Source organism: Candida parapsilosis, contig 005569 (genome assembly GCF_000182765.1).
Source record: "Candida parapsilosis strain CDC317 annotated contig 005569".
Lineage (NCBI taxonomy): Eukaryota > Fungi > Ascomycota > Pichiomycetes > Serinales > Debaryomycetaceae > Lodderomyces > Lodderomyces parapsilosis.
The window spans coordinates 835,414-852,923 of record NW_023503278.1 but is presented as its reverse complement, the minus strand read 5'-3'; the positions used below and the strand labels follow the sequence as shown (position 1 = coordinate 852,923).

The following is a 17,510-nucleotide window of genomic DNA, read 5'->3' as shown; positions in this document are numbered from 1 at the left end:
CTGTATATACCAACTATACCTAACTAACTGGAGCAGCATTTAGATTGTTCCATTGTCACAATGTTCTTTTCTAGCCTAGGAGCTAATTTGTGCTCACTAATAAGACCAATCGCCAAATCCCAATTCATACTAGCGTCAAAAGCAGCATCTGCATCGTCATATCTTCAATCAATTCAACGTATACGTCCAACAACTGCATCCCTCAAAAGCAACCTTAATGCGTCCCCATTTCAACAATTACGATATTCATCAATAAACCAGATCCAGCATTTTAAACATTACAAACCGCCAAAAAGAAACGATACCAAATCTCCCGATTTGCAAGGCAATCCATTCAAAAAGGGGGTTATATTGCGTATAATGATTCTTAAGCCCAAGAAACCTAACTCCGCGTTGAGAAAATGTTGTAGGGTTCGTTTGACTAATGGTAAGGTTATTAGTGCATTAATTCCTGGTGAAGGACACAATTTACAAGAACATCATGTCGTGTTGGTTAGAGGCGGTAGAGTTCAAGATGTTCCTGGTGTCAAGTATCATTTGGTACGTGGTGCTTATGATTTGGTGGGAGTTGCCAATAGATCTACTTCGAGGAGTAAGTATGGTGTCAAGAAACCAAAACAGTAGAGAACAAAGGAGAACTTGTACATAGAAGAAATGTGGTTATAAATGAAAATGTTCTTTTGAGTAGCTGTGGGCTATGGACGAAGATGTTCATGTGTAAACACGATCAAGCTTTAATATCAAACCTTCTACCACTTGCTGTCTTTCTGTTTTCGATAACTTTACCTTCATCATCCAAATTCTCCGGCTTGGCTCTGTTCAAGATTTTGAGGAATTCCTTGACTCTAAACCTCATTCTCGAGTGCATAAATGCTTTTGAACATTTGATATGGTAATGGAAATAACTCCTAAACATTTCAATATGAGAAATACAATTCTCACGTTTGTCACCTTTCACCAAGTGCCTTGGGAACAAAACAAACGTAACGTACCCTTTGTTTTCAGAGTCCTGCTTACCACCCTGAACGTACCGAGCAATATCCAATGGAGGTTCCAGCTGACTGTACAACACTTGAGGTGCAGTTTGAACTGACCTTTTCCTAGCATCAACAAACTCTTGCAAAAACACTTTACCAAACACTTTATCGGTCTCATCTTGAAACATGGTTGAAAAAATCACCGTTACTCTGTCAAATGACGGTTTCAAATATATCGTTTCATCAACACCACGATATTTGATCACCAACACTGGCTCGTTGGCCAACTCTTGTTGGATTTCTTCCGAGTATGTATTTGAATTACTATGTTTGGCCAGTAATTCGTCGTATCGGTCAAATGCTTTGTGGAATGCCGCTGCCATAGCGTTACGCTTTAATAAACTTAAATCATCAATCAAACGCAACTTGGTGTCTTCATCATCGGAAGCAGCAGATGATGCAGTATCCAATACAACTGAATAATTATAGCCTGTTTCAGCTTGGTTTGAAGGTAATATGGTCAAGTTTTTGTAAATTGAGTACTTCAGTTGTAAATACTCTTCGACATTGTATGAAACTAAATCATTCCAACATTTCACATTTAATGACAAGAGTAACTTGGATTTATCATCGGGTAAAGTACTAATGTGATAAGTGGTAAAGTCAAAATCTGTTATAATACGGTCTAACGATTTTAATGAATCTGTTTGAGGAAATAATCTCTCAGTGAGGGTTTTTTGTATAAGCAAGTTATTTTGTTCAATTTGCAACATTGCGATGGGATACAGGGAATATGGGACGTGGATTGCAAGAGTCAATTGAAGCTACCTATAGTGTTGGTGTGTAAAAGTTGATAATGACTGGTAGAGATTAGTGTCGGCAGTAAAAGTTCAGTTTTAATTTTTTTAATTGACTGAAAGTTTGGGCAACAAAAGAATACTTTGTTCATGGTGCACTACCAATATATATATATATATTGCGAAACTTCTAAATTTATGCCCTCCTTTTCGATTCATCTACTGGCAGAAGATACAACAAGTACTGCATATGCTACAGATACATTGAATGAACTCAACTTGTCTAAACATGTGAAGCCACCATTCTCTAACGGGTATCGAACTTTTGCTGTATACCCGACAACGAATTCTTCGAACCTCCTCGCCCACTTGATTGAGGCGGAGGCAACTCCTTTGACCACCCTGGTATATCCTCGCCACTCCCTCCAACGGGTCTTTCCAATACAACATTCTCCAAAGCCAATGCATCTCTCAACCAAGGGTGATTGATCATTCCCCCAGCATCAGCTCTTTCTTCGGGTTGCAATTGCAACATCGGCAACAAGAAATCAGCAATCTCAATCGAATCACTGATGGAGAACTTGTACTTCTCAACAAGAACATCTTTTAATCCCCACGGTTTTAACTTCAGGATGCGTCGCATTTCAAATCTTGAATTGAAAAAATCACGACCATAGAAACTTTCTTTAATCATCATTCTGGGGAAGGGGCCTAACAATTCGATAATTTGTGCAATATGGTCATCATCTTTGGAATATGATTTCCCATCTCTTGGATCAAATAGGTAGTCGCCTGTAAGTAGTTCAAAAATGAGTGATGCAAATGACCATAAATCACTTGAACACCCCCAATGATACCCAAGCAACACTTCAGGTGCTCGATATTGACGAGTCTGGATTTCATCAGTGAAATGATGGTTTGTCCAACAAGCATTGCCTAAATCGGCAATTTTCACTGATATCAATTCATCTTCATTAATCACATCGTCAAAATTTGTGGATGAGTCATCAAGTCGAAAATTTGAATCATTGGGGATTTGCATGGGATTGACATTAACTGGTTGATAACTATTGGAATTTGAAATTGACATTGAGCTCAAGGAATTGTTTAACGTCCCATCATGATCAATATCGTCACGATCCTCATCGTGCCGTTCAGCAGTGCTAGATAATGGAATAGGTGAGTCAGTAGTGGTTGCGTTGACAGTTGAGTTGTTTATAGACAAACTCTTGATGGGGGTATTTGTAGTCGTTGAGAATCCATATATGTTTGTGAATGATTTATTGAACGCTCTTAATGGCGACGGCAATGGCTGCGATCCAGTAATCAATGTTTGCCTGCGGGATCTTCTTCCTGACCTACCCAATGATGGAGATACAATTTGATTTGTTGGTGATGCAACTGACGTGGATGGTTTGCTTTTGGCACGATGGTTCAATTGCTCTGAATCCTTGATGTTGCCGTATGAACTATTTGCTGTTGATGTTTTTGATGATTTCAGTAACTTGCGTTGCAATTTACGTTCTTTGTTCTCCTGTTCAACCATACGAACAATTTGCTCAACGTCACCAATTTCGATTAGGACATTTTCGGGTTTCAAATCTGTATGAATTACACCGCATTTTCGATGCAAAAAATCCAACGCAGACAATAACTGTTTAGCAATTTGTTTTACAAACACAATGGGAATGCCTCTATGTTTATACCGACGAATCAAGCCCAATAGGTTCTCCCCCAATACTTCGAAAACCATCACTACATGTATTCCATTGGGACCTTTATGGGTAAAGGTATCCAATAGTTGAATTACATGCTGATGTCCAGGATGTTGAATATCGGATGTTGTCACTTTATCCAATAGTTTTATTTCATCAATGGCAGTTTCGGTATAATGTTTCGCTGAGCGAACAACTTTAACTGCCACATGGCATTGTTTGTCATTGTCTCTTGCAAGCCATACTGTTGAAAAGTGACCCCAACCTAGCTTCCGCACCAAGGTATATTTCCCATTTTTGTATTCTTCTCCAATGAAACATGGGTGATATCCTCCGGGAACGTAATCCTTTAGATCCTCTTCTTCGGCGGGGTTTACTGCCGCTTCTTCATCCTCCTCATCTTCGTCCTCCTCCTCGTCATCATCGTCAACTTTATCGTCAACGTCATCCTCATCTCGGTTACCAGTCTTGACGTTCTTGGACTTTTCCAGAGAATGATACTCCCTTTCTTGTAAGCTATATTTTTGTCCTTCATCCACCTTGCTTTCTACCTCCAGGTCGCCAAGTGTACTATGCGACCAGTCCTTTTTCCTCTTCTTCTTCTGATCAAGGTCCTTACTTTGATTGTACTGGTGATGCAAAAGAGAACGACTCTTGGACGACTTAACCTCGAGTTCGTATTCATCATCATCGTCATTACCTTGTGGTTGTTTAAACTCGTCCCATACAGCACCCTCATCGTCATATTGCAGTTCCAATTGAGATTCGATTATCGAGTGCCGTTTCTCCTCATCAAAGGTAGTTTTCAAAGGAGATAATTCCGGTTTGAAATGTTTGACAGAAGATGCCGTCGTTGATATATATGGTGAACTATGTTGGATCAAATTAGGTAGTAAAGAAGGGCTGGGAACTGGTTTAAAACTATGACCATTTTGGCTCTCAGCAAATGTGTTATTAGCATTGATCGTTATATCAACATTGTTACCGTTGTGTCCGTTACCTTGGTTGCTGTTACCGCTTTGCGTAGATCCACCACTTTTTGTCCTAAAATGATGTCGTTTCTTTGGCGTGCTGTCATTATTATTATAATGTTCCTGTCCCTCGTGAGAGCTATGCTGTGAGGATATAGATTGCTGAATGTAGTTGTGGTGGTGATGGTGCTGCAGGTACTGATGTTGCTGGTGGTTATGATATAAATCCAGGTGATGATCTTGCTTGGCCGCAGAGTTATCTGCTTGTTGTATAGCTAATGAAAGCTTTGATTTTGTATTTGGCATGGAAAAGTTCTCGAAGAAAATGCTTCGAGTCTCGATATTATAATGGTTAAGATTTTAGCAAGTTATGGTGATGTATATAGTGGACTAACGTGTTTGTGTGTCTCTGTGTTTCTGTGTGGGCCCTCTATTGATGACTTACCAGAACGTGGGTAAAGTCCAAGTATTCGATTCAGTGCTGCGTCTTTGTAGGCTACTTTAGGTCGCCTAATCACAAGCCGTTTCTTTTGACTGTTCTAATCCTTCTGAACGTGGGGTGTGTTTGTGGTAAATGATGTGTTTTGGTGTAGCTGCTATTCTGATGATGATGTTATAACGGGTACCGAGAAGATATTCTCTATCTCTCTCTGCATGTGCTTTAAGTTTTAAATTTTTTTTACTTTCTACTTTTTTAAGTTGTCGTTAAATTTTCGAATGTCATGATTGTATAACCCGCGACATTGAACTACATCATTGATACTCACAATTGCACCCACATTTGTCAATTTCGTATCAACCTACAGTCTCTTGGTTCTCTATAGCTTTTCCTTCTGTATCAATTTATATCTCCACTATATATAACAATATAAACAGGAAAAAAATAAAAAAGCTTTCCAAGTACGCGGCTCTTCTTAAGTAAGGTATAGCAACCTCTCACTTCTTCTTAGCCTTACTCTTCCCCTTCGGTTTGAATTTCCTCACAATGCCTTGTATTCAGTCCATCTTGGTATCACCTTCGGCATCCTTCTTGTCGTCACCGTTCTTGTTATCCTTTCTGGCATTGGCCATCTTCTCAGCCATAGCTTGGGCTTGAGCTGCTTCTTGTTTTTGTCTAAATTGTTCCTTTTTTTCTTGTTCTTTGGCCAAAAATCTACCTCTAATCACATTTCCAATAGATGCCAACTCTTCGTATTTTGCAATATATTTGGCTTTGGTTGATTCATATCCATCTTCATATAACCAGTCTTCAGCTTTTTGTAATAATCCAGTCAATTTCTCAACTTCTTCCTTCTTGGCGAAATCCTTGTATTGATCGCCCAACTTACCTCTCAACTCGTAGATATACTCTTCTAATTGATTCTTTCTTTCCTCAGTATCAGCAACCAATTTATCTTCAGCAAGCATTTGTCCTTCTTCTTCAATGAATTTCTGTAATTGAGCTTCTGGCAAGGCAGCACATTCAACCTCAATTGAGCAGTCATTCTTTTTAACTAATTTCTTGACCTCTTTGTATTGTGGTTCAGCTGTTGCTTCTTCTTCTTCTCCATCTTCTTCATCGTTACCTTTAGACTCACCTTCTTTTGGCTCAATCAATTCTTTAACAATTTGCTCTTCAACGGTATGAGCGGACTCGATGGTGTAGAAACCGGATGGATCATTTCTCAATTTCAATTTGACAGCAATTGATGACTCCCCTGCGCTTGGCTCAACATTACCAATCTTCCATTTAGCAATGAAATGTTCAGTTCCCTTTGGCAACTCCTTTGGTTTGGTATATTTAGCCTCAACTTCAAATGATGGTCCTTTTCTGTACAAAGTGATCATTTTTGTGCTTGGGAATAATCCTCCCTTGGGGAAAACTTCCAAGTGATCTTCGTCTTCATTGTCCTCCTTATCCCAGAAGTATGAAACAGTATATTGGTTATAATCTTCGAACTTGAATGGCCTGACCCTCACAGTTGGGGAATGGCAAGCACAGATATAAGCATTGCCTTTGGCAATAGCTTCATCTTGGTTCAAAGTAAAGGACAATGGTTTATTGAAAACTTCAGATATCTTGGTTTTAACTGCTGGAATTCTTGAGGAGCCACCAATAACTTCAACTGAATCCAAATCCTCAGATTTTAAACCGGCATCTTTCAAAGCAGATTGAATTGGAACGTGGATTTTTTCCAACAATGGCTTGACCAAGTTTTCCAACTCTTCTCTAGTCAAAGAAGACGAAACATCAACATCGTTCATAACACTTTCAATATTGAATGGAGCTTGAGTGTTGGCACTCAAAACTTTTTTCAATTTCTCAGCGGCAGTTAACACTCTATAATAAGCCTTTGGGTTTTCCCTAACATCAATCTTGTACTTCTTTTTGAATTCATCAGCAAAATGTTCTGCAATGGCATAGTCAAAATTTCTACCTCCAAAATGTTTATCGTAAGCAGCTCCCAAAATCTTCAATTCACCTCTCTTCACAGCAGCAATTGAAACTTGGTACGAACTGTGGCCAACATCAACAAATGCCACTTTCTTGTATTCATCTTCGGGTAAATCGGCTGCTTTGAAAACACCATAACCAACAGCTGCGGCGGTCATTTCGTTAACAATACGAACGGGGTTTAAACCAGCAATCTTGCATGCATCAGCAGCAGCACGACGTTGTTTTTCAGTGTACCATCCAGGAACTGATAAACAAATGTCATTAATGTTACCTTTGGTTTCTTTTACAGCGGTATCCTTAATCTTGTCCAAGTACATGGCTAATAATTGGGTTGCGGTAAATTCATGGTCTTTACCCATATATTTGACTTTAGCAGCAACCCCGTGATCTTTCTTGTTTTGAACCAATGGAACAGTGAAATATTGTTGTTCAATCTTGAAATCTGGATGATTATGTGGTAATCCAACAATTCTTTTCAAATTTTCAACAGTATTTTTGATATTTGAAGTTTGTTGATTTTTGGCGGTTTCTCCCAAGTATCTAGATTTAGGTCCAAATCCAACTAATGATGGAGTAGAACGATTAGATACTTCATTAACAACAATATCAATACCTCTATTTTTGGCACAGGCAATAACAGTATTGTTGTTACCTAAATCAACACCAAATGGAACAGACATCTTTCTTATTTATTACCTCAACTAGATGAATTGGGAAATTGTATTAAATGCTAAAATCCTCCTTTCTCTAATATGAAGAAAAGACAAATTGCGTTTATATATACGTATGAGGAAAAAGATGTGTAGGCGTTCTTTTGAAAAAGTTTTTCCAAATAGCTAGGCTCTCTGCTGCTGCTCAAAAATGGCTTTTCTTTTGTGTGATGAGATTTATATATGTTTGGTAGCGTAGAATATTTCTATGGTAGTGTATTGCTGAACAATATTCTATATAATTCGATTGTGTTCCAAAGTACACATGCATACTCTTGGCAAGATTCTATCGAATGGGATGGAACCAAATGTTGATCATCTTGAGGTTGTGATGCTTATTCCTTTAGCATACCTTAAGGCAATTACGCCTACAGTCATTCCTTCTTTCTTTGAAAGAATTGGGAGTACAGCTTTTCACAAACTTGTAGCTAGAACGTCCTTTAGTAATGTAAACATTGGTAGTACATAAAAGCGTGTATTTAAAGTGGATCTCAATACTTGCACGTGCATGCGGACTCAAAAAGCCGAGACTTTATCCAAAGAAACAACAATGAATATAGCAGGAGTTACTGTCAAAGAACAATCCGAAATGATTCACAACAACGGTTACAACACTCCTCTCATATGAACCACCCTAATTTGTATCAACCATTATACATCCACGAGCACCGTCGTGGTACAATTTTTTTTTGCATCCAATATTTTCGAAAGTCAGCGCCAGCCTGCCAAATCAAGATTGAGGAAACTATTAGAGAACAACGAAGTTCATTTAAGAACCAACTTGTCCGGGACAAAGTCTTTATTGGTATTAAGTCTACCCTCAGGTCATGCTTTCCCTCATATGTCTACCTCATGAAGCATTGGAAGAGATCTTTCATCAACTCAATTAACACCAAGCGTTGACGCTTGCTCCAATACATTCCAAGTTTTGTTTAAATATTAATAATTGAAATAATGTTACTAATTTTAAAAGTCCTTTAAATATGACTGAAGGTGTTCAACAAGAGGAAGAAGACATTGAAAATTCTTATCCTCATCATCAAGACGAACGGAAACATAACTCCTCGCCGCGCGTCTTGATGAGTTTCTTTTTGGGCAATCGCCTTCATGGAAGAGAGTATCGCACAATGTCGGAACTTGAGGCGAATCGGTTAAGAAATTAACCATAGTGGGCTTAAAATTTAGTTTTAGTGTTGCTAAATTTTACCTGGTGGTATACGCTTTTGAATACATATACAGGTATTATTTCATCTCTTTGTGCATCTCTTTTTCATTTTTAAAACTAGGGCGCTGTGTTGAAAGGATGCCCTCTCTTTCATCAACATCGTTAACTCCTAAAAACCTTGTACAAAGACTCTTTTATTACTTAGACACTCTGCAATCGAGTTTCCCTAAATACATTACTCCCCATGCTCCCTCTCTATCTAAGTGCTGTGTTCCAAAATTGTCAACAATGACATCCAGCCTCCACTACCAATCAATTGCAAATAATCTTGTTCTTCTCTATCCTTGACGTACCTGATCAACAATTCACATTCATCTTGACTTAAAATCCGTAATTTGACGATATAAATCAACAAATGGAAATCAAATATATCCGAGCCATGTGCTTTCAAATACTTATCTAATGTAGACAAGTTTTGGAAATCATGATTAACATCACCAAGAAAATCTCGGTTCTCGATTACGTAACCCGGCGTTGTCGAAAACATTGGATGTGGATCAATGGGGAACGAATCAGTTAATGACACCAAGAGGAATTCACCGGGGAATGTAGGCTTGGCATTTGTCTTGACTTCCAATCCATACTCATTGATTTTCAGGTACGAAATATCAGGCACATATCGAACATCATTACTCTCATTGACATAAATTTGTGATGGTTGAGTAGATCCGGTAATCAAATCAGCCTTGACCAAAGCTTCACCGCTGGTGCTAACTTGATACGACCTTGGTTCAATCTCACCTTGTAATCCACCAGAAATGACACAAGTGACAAACTTGGATGAAAATTGGCCATTGTTGCTATACTTTGTGGTGTTTGGGTTAGCAATTTGAAATTTTGCCGCCATGAGAATTTCCAAGTTTGTTAAAAAATAACTATCCTTATGTCTCTTGCACAATACGGTACCATCTTTTTGGCCCAGGTCAGTCAAATCTGTGAAAACAATGCCCACTTTATATATGCCCAATTTAGCAGCAATTTCATCAACCAACTGTTCATCGGGCCAATCCAGCAACGTGATCCCATCTAGTTCATCCAGTTGCGGTGGTTCAACGATAGCTTCAACTACTGCTTTGATACCCATGGGCACTTTTTCAAACTTTTCATATCTCCCATACAAGTAACCAAATCGTTGCACTCCTGATACCCGCCACACGTTGATAAAATCATTCAATATTGAGTGATTGGCATATTCCAAATGATCAATCATTCTAAATTTTTGCAATTGCAATGTGATTGGTGGTGGTTGACACTTGGAACATATACCTCTTGGATACGGTTGATGACCTTCACTGCATGACAAGTCTATTGCATAGTTGGGATTGTCCAATGGTGCTATATATGAAGATGCCAATTCTTTTTTGTTAAATTTTGCCATTTGCTGATTCAAGTAAGCGTGATAGGAAATATGCTTTATACTATGCTCTTTTCTGTACGACTCATCCCATGGTGATAACGGAGAACAATATTCACACATTCCCTTTGACCCATGACGACACATTGATGAAATTGGTCGTTGAATCATGCCATCCAACTTGTCTAGTTCGTCGTCAACAGGCAACTGTTTAACATTTAACGGACCATGGGCTGTTGATTTATTTATTGGAATGCTTGTAGATGTTGATGACGTAGGCACTGTTGTGGTTGAGTTACTCTTGACCGAGTTTATTGGTGCAGATCCTCCTTGTGTTGAAGCTGAGGGCGTTGGCAATGCACCTCCATAATTTATGTATAGTAAATCCCCATTTTTTAAATTCAATTCGGACACCAGTTTGTTTACCAATGAGCCGAGCTTGGTTGCGGTATCATCGTTGTCATTGGGTTTATCAGATATAGTTACATCATTGATGTCAACTCCATTGGGTACTTTTGACAATAATTGATCAGCCACTGATTGGAAAGTGGATGACGTATCAGTATTGATACGAAACATTCCATCTTTAGATCTGAATCGAAGTATAAGAGACATTGTGGGTTGATTGTGTTGTGGTGGTGAAAGAAGGATTAAATATGAGTAGAGCTGTTTTGGTGGGTCCTTCTTTTTTTACTTTTTTTTTGCCACAATAAAATACGAAATTGTGAAATCGCAAAGAGATGTACAAACAGACAATTATGCTTGTCTTGAGTCAAATAAATTCAGCACTCCCATTCATTCTTCAAATTACTCGACTATAATGCCACCGCAAATTACATTCATAAGCTTAACCAAAGAAATTGCCATACCTGTCAAGATCTTCATCAAAAATATCCCCTCAGATCCAACATCAACAGCACCACCAAAACCAGATCGCCCATCCACCACTGGCTCCACAACTAACTCCACAACCACGTCGCTATCAATCAATGAAAAATCTCCAATAACGATCCACAACATAAACCAAATTAAATTGAACAATGCACAAATTGAACATTTAGTCACAACGATATCGCCACGCGTCAAGAACTTGCTCTACTATAACCTCCATCACAACAAACAACAACTACTAAATGAAGAAGGATATGAAGTCAAAAGCGTGAATGAAACACTAGGCGAAACATTTGCCACAGCTGGTGACTACTTCAAGACCACAACTTTAAAAATTGATAATTTGAAAATTGTAATACCCATTGACGTCTTGTATCAAGTTCGGTATCAATTAGGATTGATTGAGTATGACGAAGCAAGGAAATATCTACGCGATAGTGGGTTGAATCTAGTTGTTGTAAAGCGACAGCAACAGCAACAAAGGCATAAGCAAGCTGGTGGCGATGGTCAAGAAGGAAATGAATCTGGTAATGTGCCTGTAACCACTGAGTCTACTCTTGATGATGATGATGAAATTGACAAAGTACAAATCAAACAAGAGGAGAGTAATGGTATCAATGTGAGTAATGCTAATGGATATAGTGGTCACGTATTCAATGGTAAACTGATTGTTGGTGATTTTGCAACTTGTATTAAAATTTACGTGTATTAAAAAAAGTACAATAGAGATTGCAGAACCACTCCATAGGGAGTACCATCCTCTGAATTATTATATCTAAATTAAACTTTGAAATGCATTGAAACTTCAGCTCTTGATGACATCTATAAAAACATATGAACAAAATGAAACATCTCAAGGATGAACCCATATTCCAGCTTCAGGCTTCAGACTCAGCAACAACCACCAAACTAAACATACCAGCACCATCTATTCCATGGTTTCAAGCATTTCATTGTGTCTTCCCACTTCATACCAGACCACTCGCTCCACTAAATGTCTGTCTACTCGATGATCCTCAAATTAACAAATCTCATTGCATGTGTTCTTCACCCGTTTCCTTCATGAGAATCTTCGTCGCAAACCGATAGTGTAAATGGGCGCCAATAAAACTCATTTCGAAAGAAAGGATTCAGAAACGACATCAGTGATCATCATCGAATTGAGAAAAACAAACATGACAAGACATTTTCCAATCGAAGCAAGTGAGGTACAATAGTGTCTCCAACACATCGACAATGTCAATTTTCTCAATGTCATACCTTGAACATACTCAAACGAAGATACGATAGTAAGCTAATTGTTCACCAAATCTTTGCTCTAACTCCCCGTTGTATTACCTTGAAAAACATAGCTTGTTTTTTTTGGGGGTTTTTTTAAAAAAATTTTTCTATTTTTTTTTGTATTTTTTATTCATATTTTCATCATCAACAGCTAGTGTACAATTCAATCTCAAACATTATTAAAAGGGTGAAAACACTTGTTGGGATATATGTGGACCAAAAACCCAATGTTGTTGTACCCGTTTCTACTCCATATCCCAATTCGAAAAAAAACTGAAAGCAAACAAAACCAAAATTATTATTATAACCTGTTGTGTATAACACAAGAAAACAATCCATTAAAATCACACCATAAATCAATCCAACTCTCTTCTACTCTCCCCTAGAAATTCAAGTATTCTCCCAACATATCATCAAACATTTGTTCTTCAGTCATCATCATATTATCCATCTGTTCATGTTGTTGCAACTCAAAATCAAACAAGTCTTGAAATGGTGCTGCAGACCATATTAAAAAGTAAAGCAAAAGCAAAAGCTTTTTTGTAGTTCCCCCCCCCCTCATTCAGTGGGAGTGAAAATCATAACGTGGAAAAAAGAAAATAAAACACGACCTTTGAATCTCAATCGTCCTTGGGTCATCTAGGTATGTAAGTCAGGAAAGACAATTGCTTCAATGCTATAAATCAAAGACAAAGACGTCATGTATTGCCGAATATTCAAATTTATGTAGGCAATGTCGTTCTGCATCACAAGTGCAACTCTCAAAGGAAATCTCGTCAACCAAACACGAAAAAAAGGCTTTTTCCACGTATATTAATTTCGAGACAGTTGACCACCTGGCACAAGCTGCTCCAAATTAATATACTTCCTTTTATTCGTCATATGTGGCTTGACAAAACCCCTTGAATAAACAAATGTGAGCATGTAATAGACATCCCACCCAATTGGAGCAATGATGAGTCCCATTGTCTTGACAAGCAGAGCACTGTAATTCCACTTTTTATCCCTAAAAATAACTTGATTATTTCATACAGAAACGGCCAGACGTATTTTATTCTCCTTTTCCAAAATTTCCACCAATGTGTGTTGAGGTTGTTGCTTTTCTTCTTCAATTGACAAAATTACTGCTGAATTTTGCCCCAGTTCGTAAATTGACAAGTTTGATTCTTGAGTGCTGACTTCAGTTGATGATGATGGTTGTGACTGTGTTGGTACATCCTTGAGCGTATTTTGTGAAAAGTTTCCCATTGATTCTTGTTCTTGTGTTTGTTGTTGTAGTTGTTGTTTAACTTCTTCAAAGGTGAAATCATTGAAATCAGATTTACTATTCAATGTAAAATCCATAGGTGAACTAGCTGATGAATGTAAACTGATTGGTGACAAATAGTTGTAAAAAGTTTTCTCATTCATCGCTTGAGGTGGTTGTAGTGAGTGCGTGTAGTTCTTATTGTTACAATCCTGTTGTTGTTGTTGTTGTTCTTCTTCTTCTTCTTCTTCACCAGCTTCCAACTTGGCATGGGCAGGCGAAGAAGTGATAGACGAACTTCTAGTTGAAGTTGGTGGGGTGGTAGTAGTTGTTTCCATTTGAGGCGAGTATTTCCTCTTTTTTGAAGGTGGTGATTGTGGTAACTTTTCCACCTTCACTTCAACAACAGGGGTAGAATCGTGTTCATGTGATTGATCCAGTTCTCCTTCTACATCATCTTCGTCATGATCTTCTTCTTCTTCTTCTTCCACTTGGCTGCCCTTTCGACTGCTGTTATTTCCACCTCTTCTTGAACCATTCAAGTTCGAGTGAATTTGACTCTTCAACTCAGACAAGTTTTCCAATCCTAAATCTTCAATGGAAACTTGGTCTTCTTCAGTTGGCAATTTCTCCAACAATTGTTGATAGCCAGTGGCAATCTTGTGTAAATTTTCCTCCAACTTCACCACATAAACTTCAAGGTATTCAACATGTCTCCTCTTCTTTTCTCTTGAAGCATGAGCTGCTCTTCTATTTCTAAGAATACGTTCAATCTTGCGTTGTTCCTTCTCTTCTTGAGTCTTGGCTCTCTTCCTAGGTGGTAATGTGCTTGTAGATGTTTTGAGTGAATCTAGTGAAGTAGTAGCGGTGGCATTTACATCATCAACAACAACAATGTCGAGTGGTGTAGTAGTGGCAGTAGTAGTATCTACGTCCATGACTAGTATGTGTGGGCTTAGTTGTTATGAGTAACTAGTGAAAAGGGGTAGTAAAATTGGTTGTAAAAAAATATACAGTTGTAGAAATTAAAAAAAAACCAAAAAAGGAGGGTGTGTTGTCCTCTTTATATATATAACTTTTTCTCTACTTTGAAATTTGTTACTATGTACACTACTAACCAACTAACTAACTACATAGCCTTATATTTTATTTTAATAATAATAATAATAATAATAATAGTGGCAGTAGTTATAGTATGTTACACAAACATAGTTTGAAATTAGCGTGTGCGTGTGTCTGTATGTGGTGTGTGTAAACAAATAACAAACTAATAGATCTACATTGTGGTCGTGTATTTTTGTATTGAAATAAAAAGAACTAAATTTAGCACCAACATTTGTATTGTTTGTGTTTATAATTTTATTCGCCACTCAACTACTAAGGGAGAAACAATAAGTGAGAATGTGTAAATTGATCCAAAGGGGGTATTTTTGAGTAGAATCATTTGGTTTCGTAAACATATATATGTATTATGGTACAGGAGCATAAACAAGGCTTACCTCACCCTCCCTTCCCCTTTTTTTTCTGCTCTTCCCCCCACCCCACCCTGTCACTCCAAACAAAACACATATCAAAAAAATAAAAAAAAATAAAAAAGTATAACATTAGGCAAAAGTCCTCTATACTTCTGTTTTTTTTTTTTATTTTTTTGATATGCTTTCAATCAAGATCTCTTCAAAGTGAATCAAGATTTCAACCATAATAGTTAATAGCAACTGCAACCTCATCTTATATCAGACTACTCTTCTCGTACATGTAATGTCTTATTTTTGCTACTGCGTTTCATCGTAAGATGGTTTATATCCTCTCCTCCACGCGTTACATTTTTGCAACACTTTCAACCCTTTCGGCTAATTCTACTCTTACTTTGCTACACCTTACCCTGTTATTCAAGATCGTTTGATTATTGATGCGTCTTGTTAGGTTGTGAGGTTCATTAGAGGTTGCATATACTGCTGTAGAGACTACAATATTATAAGTTTGTGAAGTGGAAGATGAAGATGAAGATGAAGAAGGGTGTTTTATTGTCCGATATACGGAAAATATTTTGTAACCCTTCTATAAAGCACAAAAGTAAGAAACCATCTAGATTCACCAATCTAAACCTTAAAAGAGAAAGAAGAGATTATGGTGCAATTTTTGATGAACGAGAAAGACACTAAGTGAGTTAATACTCACTTGCTGCAAAGAATCAGAAAAATCGTTTAGTTCAGTTCAAATGATGTTACAGTTTTGTTGTTGATTCCACTTTTCTCTTGAAACTCTCGAATATGTGATGAAACACAAATCTTGAACATAAAGCTTTTACAGTTTAAGCTTCTCTCTCTCTCCCTTTACGAATGCTCCCTTATTAGGCAAATATTGAATCAATTAAAGTTTCAATTTGATGTTACATTTATTCTTTGCTCGTTTCATCTTTTAACTTGGTCTGTTTCAAACATTACGAAATGTTTTTGCGCAATTTTTCTCTGCCTTTTTTTATGTGCAGTTTTTCTTGTCATTAGCAATTGAGACCATCTAACCTATACTATTGGCAACTGTCGTAAGGTTTAAAGAACAGAGCGCTTACCATTTATCGCCCGAAGTACAAAGGATCTTATTATCACGCATCTCTAACCTTAAGGAAGAAAAGCAGAAGCCGATTACTAGTCGTTACGCGTTGCTCCAGCCAAAAGTTGTTTTTTTCTCAATCCTTTTTCTAAGGCGAATTGGTGCATAGTGAGTTGAATGTAGACCCGAAATATTAGCCGAATCGTTAGCCCAACAATCAGGGTTCAATCATAATTCTAAACACAATATTGTCAAACCAAAAAGGGGCATCTCTTTACTCTTGTACAACTATTTCGTGTACAACTCTATTCAAGGCTGAATGAGTACTAATCCACAACTAACGCGATTCTTCGATTCTTCTCATTCGCGAATCCCTGCAAATTCTCTCCCACTTCTCATTTTTCGTTTCAACCAAGTGCATCAAGTCTAAAGGGGTCTAATTTAACAAACAGTAATCTAAAAGAGATGAGCAACATTAAAAACAAAACCAAAAGACCCAAACCTTACGATATGTACCTCTAAAACTTGACTTGTTTCCTTAATATCGAATGATACAAATGGTATTCGTTTAACGTAAAAGGAAATAGAACCCTTTCTGTGTTGCGCTATATAAATCGAACGAGGTATGCATAATGCAAGGTCTAAAAAACGATGCAGTGGAAACCCTATCGTAAGTTAGTATCGTGTGGCACGCTTTCACTAAGTAATGAGCTCATTTGTAAGGCGTAGTGGATTGTGAAGAAGCAAGGTCATACTGAGTGTATTCGCGTATAGAGAAACACATCAAGTTTTGCTGAAGAGTCGTAAAGACGGTGAGGTCTAATTGCAAAACTGACAAGGACAATTGCTTCCATTCACGTTATCCCTTACTGGAACTGAAATAGTTCAATCTTTAGTCTGCGTTTCTGCTTTTGGTCCAGTTATAAAGTGTAAACATCTGTCTGTCATCGCGGGTTTTCCCCAAAAGTGATGCAAAATATTATGTGGTTGCAAAAATAACAATTCTAATACAACGTCACTCTTGATGTTTGAAACTGGTTAAAAAGTCAAACTTTTCGACTTTTACTATCCAGTTCCTTTTTCCAATTACAATTGAGACTTGATTGATATCAGAGTAAGGAATACTTAAAATTTGTTGAATGCGCTTAGACAGGATTCAAGTGACATCGGATTTCGGAAAGATCTTGCTGGAATGAGAAAGAAAAAAATAAAAAAAAAAATTTTGACTCTGACAATGGGGAAAGATGCGCTCAAGCTTGTATGATTCATCATCTCCCCCACTAGATATTCACCCCGATAACAACAACAGCCTCAAGCACCCGTGTGTATATACACCACCACTACCATTCACGACTA

The 17,510-nt window shown here is 37.7% G+C and overlaps 7 protein-coding genes across 7 annotated transcripts; 2 read left to right on the top strand and 5 right to left on the bottom strand. All coding sequences in view use genetic code 12, as the record gives it.

Annotated features, from left to right (window-relative positions):
* Positions 1 to 60: 60 nt before the first annotated feature.
* CPAR2_103780 (mitochondrial 37S ribosomal protein uS12m) lies at positions 61 to 624 on the top strand (the record flags this gene model as incomplete). The annotated part of the gene is made up of 1 exon (XM_036812410.1): positions 61 to 624. One exon carries the CDS (start codon positions 61 to 63, stop codon positions 622 to 624), a length of 564 nt encoding a protein of 187 aa, XP_036663521.1.
* A 103-nt stretch (positions 625 to 727) lies between these two features.
* ARC35 (Arc35p) lies at positions 728 to 1,750 on the bottom strand (the record flags this gene model as incomplete). The annotated part of the gene is made up of 1 exon (XM_036812409.1): positions 728 to 1,750. The coding sequence occupies one exon, from the start codon at positions 1,748 to 1,750 to the stop codon at positions 728 to 730; it is 1,023 nt and encodes a 340-aa protein (XP_036663520.1).
* A 331-nt stretch (positions 1,751 to 2,081) lies between these two features.
* CPAR2_103760 (serine/threonine protein kinase) lies at positions 2,082 to 4,766 on the bottom strand (the record flags this gene model as incomplete). Its single annotated transcript, XM_036812408.1, has 1 exon — positions 2,082 to 4,766. One exon carries the CDS (start codon positions 4,764 to 4,766, stop codon positions 2,082 to 2,084), a length of 2,685 nt encoding a protein of 894 aa, XP_036663519.1.
* Positions 4,767 to 5,456: 690 nt separating this feature from the next.
* On the bottom strand, positions 5,457 to 7,577 carry MSI3 (adenyl-nucleotide exchange factor; the record flags this gene model as incomplete). Its single annotated transcript, XM_036812407.1, has 1 exon — positions 5,457 to 7,577. The coding sequence occupies one exon, from the start codon at positions 7,575 to 7,577 to the stop codon at positions 5,457 to 5,459; it is 2,121 nt and encodes a 706-aa protein (XP_036663518.1).
* Positions 7,578 to 9,031: 1,454 nt separating this feature from the next.
* NPL4 (Npl4p) lies at positions 9,032 to 10,765 on the bottom strand (the record flags this gene model as incomplete). The annotated part of the gene is made up of 1 exon (XM_036812406.1): positions 9,032 to 10,765. One exon carries the CDS (start codon positions 10,763 to 10,765, stop codon positions 9,032 to 9,034), a length of 1,734 nt encoding a protein of 577 aa, XP_036663517.1.
* Positions 10,766 to 11,006: 241 nt separating this feature from the next.
* CPAR2_103730 (uncharacterized protein) lies at positions 11,007 to 11,789 on the top strand (the record flags this gene model as incomplete). The annotated part of the gene is made up of 1 exon (XM_036812405.1): positions 11,007 to 11,789. The coding sequence occupies one exon, from the start codon at positions 11,007 to 11,009 to the stop codon at positions 11,787 to 11,789; it is 783 nt and encodes a 260-aa protein (XP_036663516.1).
* Positions 11,790 to 13,384: 1,595 nt separating this feature from the next.
* Positions 13,385 to 14,542, bottom strand: HAC1 (transcription factor; the record flags this gene model as incomplete). Its single annotated transcript, XM_036812404.1, has 1 exon — positions 13,385 to 14,542. One exon carries the CDS (start codon positions 14,540 to 14,542, stop codon positions 13,385 to 13,387), a length of 1,158 nt encoding a protein of 385 aa, XP_036663515.1.
* Between the last annotated feature and the right edge of the window lie 2,968 nt (positions 14,543 to 17,510).